This window comes from Stegodyphus dumicola, chromosome 4, assembly GCF_044657685.1.
Source record: "Stegodyphus dumicola isolate Sdum_Otavi_A_Nest chromosome 4, ASM4465768v1".
Taxonomy (NCBI): domain Eukaryota; kingdom Metazoa; phylum Arthropoda; class Arachnida; order Araneae; family Eresidae; genus Stegodyphus; species Stegodyphus dumicola.
The window spans coordinates 48,990,164-49,002,972 of NC_140771.1; the positions used below are offsets into that span (position 1 = coordinate 48,990,164).

General features: G+C 35.6%; 1 protein-coding gene across 2 annotated transcripts in view; it reads right to left on the reverse strand.

Moving 5' to 3' along the window:
- The window catches only part of Hacd2 (3-hydroxyacyl-CoA dehydratase 2), a 96,284-nt gene that overhangs the window by 58,053 nt on the left and 25,422 nt on the right, over positions 1-12,809 (reverse strand). Inside the window, exon 3 of one of the 2 annotated variants that reach the window (XM_085814818.1) lies at positions 3,710-3,877. The exons of the other annotated variant lie outside the window; for it this stretch is intronic. Within the exon in view, the coding sequence (XP_085670944.1) occupies positions 3,710-3,877 (168 nt within the window). The remainder of the gene's footprint in view (positions 1-3,709; positions 3,878-12,809) is intronic. 2 annotated transcript variants of the gene reach the window in all.

Here is a 12,809-nt window from a genome sequence, read left to right on the forward strand (position 1 = left end):
TAGATAACATGTTGACCAAGTATCAAATGATTAAATTTATAGACTTCTATGAAGTGTGGTTCTTTCCAGAATCAGTAGCCAAAGTAGCCACTATTGTTGGAGATCTCCACTGCCACACGCCTCGGCATTGATTCAAAGAGACTTTGGATGTGTTCTTGAGGTACAGCAGACCAAGCAGCTTCCACACGTTACCAAAGTTGATCTGGTGTGCCAGCTTGGGATGAAATCTGGGTCAATCGTTCAGCAACCATGGACCACATGTTTTCTATCGGCGAAAGATCCGGAGAGCGCGCCGGCAAGGGAAGCAATTCAATCTGCCGATTGACGAAGAACCCTTGGACAATGTGTGCCACGTGTGGTCGCACATTATCCTGTTGAAATATAGCTGTGGGCATGCCCTGAAGATAAGGAAGGACAACTAGCTCCAACACCTCAGAGATGTAGCGCTGGTTGTTTAAAGTACCGGCAATGCATATTAGAGGAGTGCGAGAGTGATATCCAATACCGCCCCAAACCATAATACCCGGTGAAGGACCAGTGTGGCGGTGCATAATGCAGCTGTTGAGCATCCTCTCTCCACGGTGTATTCAGACTCGAATCCGACCGTGGTGTTGCAGACAGAAGCGTGACTCGTCAGTAAAGACAATTTCATTCCATTCTGCCATCCACATTCTTCTTTCATCGCACCATTGGCGGCGGAGACGTCCGTGGTTCTGCGTCAAGGGTAGACGAAGCAATGGACGTCTTGCGGACAGACCACTCTGCTGTAAACGGCGTCGAATGGTATGAGCAGACACTGGATGATGCGTTACAGACTGAATGTGCTGTGCTACGGTTCGTAATGTGACTGAGCAATCCGTCACTGCCATGCGCACAATGTTCCTGTCATCACGTGAAGTGGTGCACTGAGGTGGATGCGATCAAACACATCGGTTCATCGTACCCTCCTGCATCCAACAGCCGCATATCCGCATTACAGTTGTTTGGTTTCATCCAACACAACTACCGATTTCCCTGAAAGATAATCCCCACTCTCAGTAGGCCACTATCCTTTCTTTGTCGAACTCGGATACTTGATCAAACGATGATCGCTGTTTACTATGAGGCATAATTGATCTTTTTTTTTTTTTTTGAAAAAGCCACAAGAAAAACACAATTGCCGAACTTGAAATCGTCGAAAACTCCAAGCCTTAAATAGCGCTTTGAAGTGGCACCACAGGCGTCTGCGCTGAAATTCTAATCATTTGCATATCTCACCTCCGCTAATGCATGTTGTAAATTTCATGTTATTTGCATGCTTCCTTCAGGGTATTGCATTTACGGTGGCCAGCAGTACATATTCATTGCTCTCTCTCTCTCTCTCTTTTTTTTTTTTTTTTTTTTTCTGTGAATATGATGTTAACAATCTTTAATTTACCAAGTAATTAGGTGGAAGCCATATCATTTTTTCAAGAAAGAGGTCTTTTACCTCATGAATGGACATGCGAAAATGACCCAAAACATGAAACATTATGTTAAACGACAAAACCGTTTGGAGGTACTATTTTAAAAATTGCAAGAAGAAGAAGGGCCTCCATGTTTGAAATTGGTTCAGCGGTTCAAGAATATCATTCGTCACTACTATTAGATTTATGTATTCTTGGGCAGAGGAGTTGACACCCATTCAATGATGAGCAAACGGCTTAATATATGTGAAAGTGCTGCAGTTGACTGGAACAATTACATCTGATGAAATAATAATACAGTCAAAAGTCTTTAATCCGAACTCGTCGGGACTTCGGCGATTCCGGATTATCGGTTTTTACAGATTATAGGTCATCAATTTAAATCTGGTAAGATGGCATGCAGAAATTATAAAATTAAAAATATGACACCGTAATTTATGAAATAAAGAGCAATTATGATCTAAAGGATATCAAAATTTACAAAAAAAAAAAGCTTAATATTTATTTGTTTACTTTATTAAACATTTCTTTCAACGTGCGCATACGTAAAGCATACATTATGCATAGTCGAAATTAGAAAATTGGAATCAGAAAACTAATTGATGTGTATTCGTGATATTTATAATAACGAGGAATTTGATTTAAATCATGTCAAAGACGGAGTACATCGAGATTAAACACTACATTTAGTAAGGAATTATAAGTCGAATAAAATAAAAACATCTGCCCTGAACATAAGGATAGTGCTGACAGATCAACTTCCAGTTCATTGCGCGCCACAACGTCCTCCCCACCCCGCCAAGCAGCGTGAAATTGATAAACAGATTTCGGAATGGTCAGAGAAACACGGGACATGCCTTTATCCACTTTTTGCAGCAATTCCACTTTTTGTTTGATGGACATCGAAAGATGCTTTCGCTTTGCAGATCCTTTGGCAGCTCCAGAATTGGAAATTCTTTTTGACATAATCAAAAGTTCAAGCTTACTTTTATAAAATTACTCTAACAGTCTGCAAAAAATAATAAAAGATCCAATTCGAAGATTAAGGAACAACGCAATCTGCAACATTAATTGAAATAGATAATTAGATAATTTTAGCTTATACCGTCAGTTATACATTAAACGCACATGCGTAAACGTATTATGCGTAAAGGTATTATGTGTTGGCTTTAGTTTTCCACATGCAAATTTTGATGAGGTCAATCGGAGGTAAGCTAACATGTTTGCCACTGATTGGCCGATGACGTCAAGATCGGCAGGTTGGCCGAGTATTATATATATGTACGCCGGTATCGGCGAATGTTTTGTTCGCTTGTTATGAGTTAGCATAATGCTAGTTTTCTTTCACTCAAATGATTTTAAATGTAATATTTTAATTTACGGAATAAAGCATGAATTTTATTTAGATTTGTCTTAGCTTTATTTAAGGGAAGCAAAACATGCTTTGACTTTATCTCCACTGCCAAGATTATGCGCATGCGTGTCTTAGCTTTATTTAAGGGAAGCAAAACATGCTTTGCCCTTTATCTCCACTGCCAAGATTATGCGCATAAAGTTTGTAGCTTTGAGGTACGGATCATTCCGGATTATGGATGTCCGGATTAAAGACTATTGACTGTAATAAGCATTCTTAAAAATATTTTTAGGAAATGACATGTCAGTATTTTTATCATTATATATTGTGTTTATTTTATTTTTATATTCGTGCTTCACAAGCTTAGCAAAATTATAGCCAAGATCTTAGCGTAAATCGAAAATAGCCAAATATGGTAGGAGGCATTACAACAAAGTACCAAATAACTTGACTTTGGAACAGACAAAAAAAAAAAAATGCATGCTAAAATATTTCAAAATGGCTATTAGCTGAAATAGTGATAAAAAATTTTACTGAAATTGTGAAACAAATAGACCACACTTTTTTTGGAGGAAGGGAAGGAACACTACTTTATTCCTGTTTTAATACTAAACTGAATTACGTTTTTGATACAGTTTCTCAGTTTAAACATTTCTTAATATAACATTAATTTTTTATAATTTTTCAACTGAAAACAACATCAATTTATATTAGAAAACTGCATAAAGGAAGTAATCTTTTTTTTTCCGTTTAAAAGTGAAATTAAGTTGTTAGTGTCTTAATAATAAAATTCATTTGGTCAAAAAAAATCAGAACTTTAAAAGGTTTTAATTAAATGCAATAAAACTATCATAAATTTTAAAAAATTTTAGTGAAATTCATTACTAAATCACATATATTTGTTACTCACATCAAAATCTGCATCCTCATCCTCATCCTCATCAGTTTTTAATTTATCAAAATCTAACTTTAGCCAAGCAGGTTTGAAGGTATCTATTGTTAATCTTGGCCACCATTCTGACTCTTCTTTATCAATCATAATTTCAATTCCCATTTGTTTTGTAGATACGTGAACATTCTGTAACAAAATAGAATTAAAAATATCTAAAATAAATTAATGCATTTTACTCTCTTATAATCTAGTCTCTCTTATTATTCTAAATATTTTATTCTAGAAATCCAGGCTATACAGATTATTTATGAGCCGTTTTGAATTCTACATATCTGTTTAGACAATAAAAGATGTACACATCTAACACAAAAACAAAAAGGTACTCTTCTGTTATCATGACCGGATTCAGAAATGTTTGTAAATACCATGGACTTTTAAAGAAATAGACCAATCCAAATGGCTTTTCTCCCATTTCTGGTGCATTCCCGGCTGTCACCTTGACCACATCCGGAGGAGTAGGGACGACTTGCAGAAACTTACAATGGTTGGTTATTGCAGTGTGTATAATTGTCAAGAAAAAGTTGGTTGTAGCACCTCATTTCACAAATTAAAATTTTTAGATATTTTTATTTTTTAAACTGAGGTTGATTTTTAAAAATTTAGCATATGTATCAAGCATAAATAATGTTCCAAATAATTATAAAGCTGTTGCATGCTTTCAGGCTTTGTTTAGCTTTTCCTATGCAGTAAGGAAATTTGTAACTACTTCTTTTAGAAAATTATATTTTAAATCTGAACTAATAGAAAAATTCAAACAAAGATTTTCTCTTATAATTTTTATTGGTGTAAATAAGTAAAAAATACTAAAATACCTAAAAATGAATTTTTGAAAGTTTTTGCGTAAAATTCTGCTGCTTTTTTAAAGATTATAGGTGAATATTATAGTAGTGACGTAGCGAGGGGGGCATGATGCCCCGGGCGCCGCTTGTAGTGGAGTGCCAAATGGTCTCCAAAGAAGATTTTCCGGAAAATTTCAGTTTTTATTTTGATCAATTTCCGGAAAATATATTTAAAATTAATAACTATTGTAATATAATTAATTATTTTCTTGATTTGCCTGATAAAATGTGTAATAAAATGTTTGCAGTACATCAACCAAAACGTTCTTTCTGATCACTATATTTCTCCAAATTAGAGATATATTTGTATTTTTTTAAACGAAATGCATGTATACCTCCCGCTTTTTATTTTAAAACAATAACACGACCTTCTCCCGAATTTCTCAAACATATCCAGTTTCCAAAATCCGATTCCGTAATCTGGAAGTGACATTTTGGGAAAATTCTAATGCTTCCGCTACAATGAATTGCGTTTGACTCTCCTGTAAATGACTGATGGCCTTCCTGGCTACGGATTCAACTAAGTCATCTTGCTGAGACATCGTATATTCACTGCTACGAAGCATTCAACGCATGTCAATTGTTTTTAATCTCTTATTACAACAGGAATACTGCAGGTCACTCCTTACTCCTTATCTAAAACGCATAGTTTTCGACGTCAGACTAAATTTGCATATTCCCAACTTTGTAAACGTTATAATTTACCTTTATAAGCTCTTCTATTCCCTTTTGTTCAAAAAGGTTATCGATTATATGGTTATTTCATATCGAATTCACAATATCCCCTAATTGTTTTGAGCAGGGAATGTGACTGCATGACGTTACTCCGCAGTAGAAAGGAAACGGAACCTAAAATTGCACTACAGATCTACAGAGAAAATGTTTTTCCAAACCTAAGAGTCGCACTTCAAATACTACTTACTATTTCATTATCAAATGGTAACTACGAACGTTCGTTCAGCAAATTAAAATAAATTTTCACATATTCACAATCAACGATGGGACACGATCCCTTAAGTCATCTAGCACTTTAAAGTGTGGAAAGAGAAAAATTTGAAAGGATCGACTTTGGTGAAGTAAATGATAAATTTGCTTCATCCAAGGTAAGAAAAATGTATAGATAGTAATTAATTGTATTTCATGTATTATATTATTATTAATAAATATAAGTGCCCGACCCAGTCAACGTGCACATGATTGAAGCGAGATGAGGGCAAATTTAAAAAAAAATTAAGTTGGCTGGTGATGTGTCTGACAATTTTCCATCTTTGGCACTTTTCGAACTTTGACAATTTTTTATCTTTGGCACGAAAGTGTCCACTTGGCTATGTTCTTTTGCATGCTAGGCCATACGAAACATTGCTGTATCAGTTTCCTCGAAGCCTTGATGCCAAGATGTGACAGACGATGTAACTGACTAAAAATAGCATGGCGAAACCCGGAGGGAACATAAGGTCAAAATCTTAAATCCTGAACATCACAATAAAATGATTTTCCAGATGACAGCTGCATAGGCTGCAAGTTGAGATCGGTGGAAGAATTGCTTTTCAAGAGGGTTTGTAGTTCTGAATTCCGGTGTTGTTCGTCCGCAATGGCAGCAAAGTTTATTGGCGAAGGAACGGCTAGTTCTTCAATACGAGACAAGGTGTCTGCTACAATATTCTGCGAACCCTCAATATAACGGATATCTGTTGAAAATTGCTCTATGAAGTCTAGGTGTCTCATTTGACGAGAAGCTTTATCCGAACACTGTTGAAAAGCATAAGTTAAGGGTTTGTGATCTGTGAAGATCATGAAAACGTGTCCCTATAGCATATGTCAAAAATATTTAACAGGTTCATAAATTCCTAATAATTTGCGATTGTAAGTGCTGTATCTTATTTGCGCTGATGAGAGTTTTTTAGAAAAATATGTAAGTGGTCTTCATAATTCTTGATCTTTCTGTTGTAAAACTGCTCCTATACCTGTTGTTGATGCGTCAACGTGTAGAGACATTAGGTTATTTTTTTGGAAGCAGAAGAGACGAAAAAAATGCAACACCTTCGCAGGGAATCGAACAGCGGACCTCTGGAATACCGGCCCAGCATGCAGAACCACTACACCACGAAGGCACGCTAGGAAAGTGGGAGAAATGCCTTATATACTCTCCTTTTTAAAGGGGACTGGGGTTTTTAGGGGACCCAATCGGCAAATCCTGGGTGTGGAGAATCCTCATCCAACACCCCTTTTAGTTCGAGTGCAACTGTAGACACATTAGGATATTTGGAAGAAAGAGAGATTGAAAAATTTGCAACCGCCTTCGCCGGGAATCGAACCGTGAACCTCTGGAGTACCAGCCCAGCGCGCAGAACCACTACACCCCGAAGGCATGCTAAGAAAGCAGAAGAAATACCTTATAAACGTAGAGTGATAATGGTTTTGATGCGGAAGGATACTGCAAATTTGTTGCCGAAATTAAATCATTTTTGCATTTTTGAAACGCTTCGCGAGATTCTGTGGTCCAGGTTATAACACGTTTATCGTTTTTCTTGCTTCCAACCAAAAAAGAATTTAGAGGTGCTTGTATGGTTGCTGCATGAGGTAAGAAACGTCGATAAAAATTGAGCATAGCAAGAAATCTTCTTGTCCTTCACTGTAGATGGTTCGGGCATATCGCGGATAGCGGTGACTCTCTGGAAGGGGTCGAATGCCATCAGCTGAAATTTCATGACCAAGAAAGGATACTCTTGGTTGGGCAAAACCCCATTTGGAAGAATTAAGACTGACACCGTACCTTTGAAAACGTTCAAAAACTGTTCTCAAATGAGATAGGTCTTCCTGCTCTAAAGAGGAGGTGATTAAGATGTCATCAAAATAAGGTACACAAAAGTCGAGGCCGTTTCACACCTGATTCATAAATCGTTGGAACGTTTGAGCAGCATTGCATAAGCCAAAAGTCATGACCAAAAACTCAAATAGTCCGAAAGGCGTAATAACTGCAGTTTTTGGAATATCAGCTGGGTTAACAGGCACTTGGAGATACGCCCGCTCAAGATCAAGGGTTGTAAAAATAGCTTTTCCCTCTAAAACTTGCATACAGTCTTGAATGTGCGGGACTGGGTAACGATCAGGAATTGTAGCTGCATGTAACCAACGATAATTGCATGTAACCAGCGATAATCACTTACCATTTCTTTTCCGAACTAGATGTAGTGGACTGGCTCATGAACTTTTTGAAGGACGGCAAATTCTTTGTTCCATCATGTATTGAAATTCCTCTTTGGCGGCTTTAAGCTTGTCCGGAGGTAAGCGTCTTGGTTTAGCGGCAATTGGAGGTCCGGTAGTTTCAATATAATGTAGTACATCGTGCTTGGGTTCGGAAATACGCATAACTGGGCGCGTGTTTGTAGGGAATTCTCTGAGAAGTTGATGCCATGGGGAGTTACCCAAAATCAGTTTAATGCTCAAATCTTAACTATTGCAAATCACTCCCGGATAAGTTAAGCTGGTTGTGAAATCTATCAAACAGCGATTCTTAAGATCGACAAGCAAAGAAAATTTTTTAAAAAATAATAGGACTTAAAACAGTAGCAATAATGAACGGCCATTGGAAGTTGTGGCGCAATCCTAAATGAACAGATATCAGGCATTCACCAAAAGTTTGAATAGGAGTTCCATTTGCTACATAAAGTTGTAACTTGGTAAGGCACTTTTGTTCGTGAAAATGTGGTGTAACGACAGAGACATCAGCGCCGGTGTCTACAAGAATACTTAAGCCCGAATTCTTTTCGATGACGAAAACGCGTGCAAAATTCCAGCCGTTCACAACTTCGAGCAACGGCCCTTCTCATTTCCCTGGTCGTTATAATGACGCAGTGAGCGGCATTTGTTTACCTTGTTTCCAAATTTGTGGTGGTAAAAACAAATACCCGGAGGAGGGCTTTTATAATGTTTCCTCAGTGGGCTACGATGTGTATTTCGACCACGTGATGTGGAGCGGTTGCGCTGAAAAGGTTCAGCTTGGATGGCTACTAACTGAACAACCTGTTTGGACAAATCACTAATTTGAGCAGTAATGCCACAATACCTGGACCAGGAGCCTGCACTGCGTGTATTTGCGCTGGAATGGCCAGCTCGTGAATTTCATCAGCTATTTCAGGAAGATTTTTAAGTGGCTCGCTACTGGTCGCTAAAATGGTTTGCATGTTAGATGGGAGTCTATTCATCTATAATGTTTTAAGAATGTTATCCGTTAGGTTACCGGCGGCTGAGTCTGACATTTTAGACACCAATTGAGAAGGTCTCATATCACCCCACTGCAAATCGTGCAACAACTGCTTGATTTTAATTCTGTGTCGGATTCTTCATAAACAGAATTTTTTTTTTTTTTTTTTTTTTTTTTTTTTTTTTTTTTTTTAAGATTTGTATTTGTTTGTCGCCGGTGGCTTCAAAATTATTTCACGAGCTGATTGCAGTACCTCTGATTCTAAGGGCCTGATCCCATTATGTTTCGGCAACGTGGGACTTGACGTCGAAAGGACAATTCTCAGAACCCGCATAATTCCAGGAAATACACGTAGCTAGATTACCATTCTCGCATACTACAAAGACATTGAACGCCAAACAGTAATCGATTATCGCTCAAATTGGGATCATGTGATCCTTCAGAAGCAGAACTTTCGTCTGATTGGTTATCTGTACCCGGGACTGAGGTCCAGCCGAGACATTTTCGGTGAGGTTTGAAAAAAATCCCGCGTAGCTGCAACAGTTTTCTGTAGCTAGGCGGGACTTCGCTTCCAGCGGGGATCTTTTTTCTAGGAATCCTCCCATTTAAACCAGTGCTACCAGAATCTCGTTTCTCAGAAAAGTCCCGTCTAGCAGAGACTGTAGCCATATGTGATAACCTCTTAATGCGGCGATCGCTGTATAAAATTCATTTCATCGGCAGTAATGTGACTCAATGTGCATCAAATTGAATGAACCATAACGATGGGTCTCGGCAACAAAAGGACGATGGCTTAACTGCCACTCGCGCCAATTGTGAAGCAGCATCGTTGTCAACCACTTTAGATCAATCAAATATGCACAATAATAATATGTATAGAATATGCACAATAATAATATGTATAGAAAAATAATCAATACGTATATAGTAACACAGTTTCTTGGTACTTGAAATCAGAGACACTGGAGGCTCAAACGCAGCAGACGATACATAGAAATTATGACAGATGTATATGTTGACTTACCGGAATGTGGCACAACGCTTGAAATTACAGGTGAAATGTCTTACTTGCATCTCATCACACTGGATAACTCACTGCTGCTCAGAATTTTGACATATAAACTCCATATTCGTGCAACATTGAAGGTTGCTATTCGTAATAAATACAGGTCACCAATTATGGAAGTATAATTTTTTGAGACAGATCGTTAAATAATTATAACAATTGAATAGAATAAATATTATTTTGTTTTTGGTTGCTATGGGTTACCACACTGGCAGAGTTGAGTTGTAGTAGGCAAGTTCCCGCATATCTCTTTATCTATAATGTATATTAAACTTTTAATTGTTTAAAAACTGTACTTTTTAAAAACACTTCTATAAATATCTAAAATAAATAACACCTTTTTAACTAATTCTAGATCATCGTATGTCTGATTTTTCCGCTGACACAGATGCATATCCGAATCCAAGCCTAGTGTAGTTAGGTAGTGACTATTCTTAATATATTTTTTGAGTATTTTATGGCAGATTCCGCATTTTATTATTATTTGCATTATTTTCTTATTATGAACATATACTATATAATATATTATATTACTGAAAGTTTTTTGTGGGGGGCGCCACAAAGGTATTTTGCCCCGGGTGCCAGTTATGCTTGCTACGCCACTGTACTATAGCATATTTTTTATAAAGGAGTTTTATTTCAATTATATTTCACAATACATCGTAGTGATAAACACTTTTAACACCTTAATAATTTTTATACATTTAATACTAATGTCAAAATTGTAAACTGTAATAATTGATTGTGCTAACATTTTATAGTGATTATTTTTTTAAATTTAATTCTAGTTCTGCATAAGATTTTTTTATTTACTGTGAATTTCATTTATTAGTCCAAAGGGGTGGTAGCCCAGAAAGGCTATTAGTTTTGAAACGGCATTTTGCGCTGTTTTATTACAAACGTCCGTTTCACTTTGCAAATTGTTGCCGCCAAATATTATCACCTTGTATTATATTTAAAGAAATTTAATAATGAATAATCTGAATGTATGTTTCTTGCACTGTGAAAAAATGACGGTATCTAGAGCTATCAAATTTTGAATAACGTAATCCCCTACCCGATACAGCCAAATTTCGAATTTGTTTTAATCTATTTCATATTTTGTAAAACTTTAACGAATTTTTGATTAAGAAACTTAATGAGCTCAAAGCAAGCAATGGCAACACTATATGGAAAATAACATTTTTATCTCTAGCATGGAAATTCTAAAGATATGCTGTTTTCAAATATTTTATCATACTGCTGTTGAATTGAATTTTGTGTGGTTTACTCCGAAGAATATGATATTCAATAAATAGAGGAAACACACAAAGCGTTGAAAAACGTCCCTTTGAGCGTAACATAAAATCTGAGTGCTTCCAGATTTTATTTATTTATTTATTTATTTTCATTACACTGAGAAAAGTTTATGCTGTGAATTTTATGATTTATTAAATAAATAATCATCTTATGATGTTAATAATTTATGACGATATGATCAAATAAATGATTGTCTTTTAATGTTATAATAATTTTAAAAACCAGTGCCTAAAAATTCTTGTAAAATTTTTAATCTTGTTTAATTTTGCTTTATTTGTTTCAAAGCTTCATGTACTATCATTCTTATTTAATTTTACTTTATTTGTACTCAAAAGTAAGTTCATAAATTTTGTGTTTAGAGTTTTTACTGTTTTTCCAAAGTAAAGATGTTTATACAAGAATTAAGCGTGAAAAGAATGTGTAAAATACAATAAAAAGTGCGTTAAAGAGATATATTAAATCTTATTTGAAAAAACTGTGACTTTCATAACCTCATCACTTATACAACGCATCCCATTTAATAATTAAAAACAATTATACGATAAAAATGCCGTAGGTTTCAATGTTAAAGTAAACCAAATAGTCCCTACTCTTTCTTGCGGACATGTGGGTGACATGCACCCCGCCCACTGGATTAGTGTATCTCTCATGGAGGTAGGAAAGGGAGGAGGGGCCATTCCGCGCTAGAAGTGAAGCACTGCTTTGAAGCTTGGGTCACCAGACGGGGTGTTCTTTGTTTACATTCAGAAGCTCGCTTGACAAGATTCTGATAGTATTTCGACACACGATAGTTCCATAGAAATCGAAAAAGGGACACTCTCGCATGAAAGAAACATTCATAGTGTAATGGATAATAGCAATTTGTATAGTTTACTGACATTTACGCAAAAATCACATCTTGGTTATTTTTCGATAACTAACAACAGCGATTTTGATTATGAATTTGTTTTATAAAATTCTAAGCTGTTGCACTACAAAAATATAGATTTTAAGAAAATTGCTAAAAGAGATCTGCCAAAATTTATTTTCTAGAAGATTTGAAAAGTTTGAAACTTGATGGCTAAATGTAAATATAAAATTATGTATGTTAAAATATTTGTAATTAGGCACATAGGTCAGATTAAGTTTTTATTAAATAGAGTAACGCATGCAAGGGCTATCTGCCTAAAGAGAGAGATGCCATCGTGGAGGAATTTTGAAGAAAAACTGACCTTTGAGTGGGTATTAAAAATAATACTTATAATTTTCATTCAAATTATATTCATATATATTTTTTATGTAAAACTTTCGGGTGTATGCTAAATTAGTGTAAATTACTTTACACGAAAAATATAGTGAATGCACAGAAATTAAAGATTTGCACATGCCGAAAATGATAAATAGGAAATATGTATGGGTATTTATGCATGCGCTTGCAAAAAGCATGTATCTGCCTTTGACAAAATACTTAAATATTCATTAAATTATTTATAAATGTATTTGAAATGAATTTATTCACTTATAAACAACTGTGAAGAAATCTAATGATTAAACGTATCTAATTTATAATGATTATAAATATTATCTAAATATATAATAACCTTAATATTAAACATAAATTGAAATCCTGTTGACAAATACGTTATAAAACTATTTAAGCAAGAATTGTTC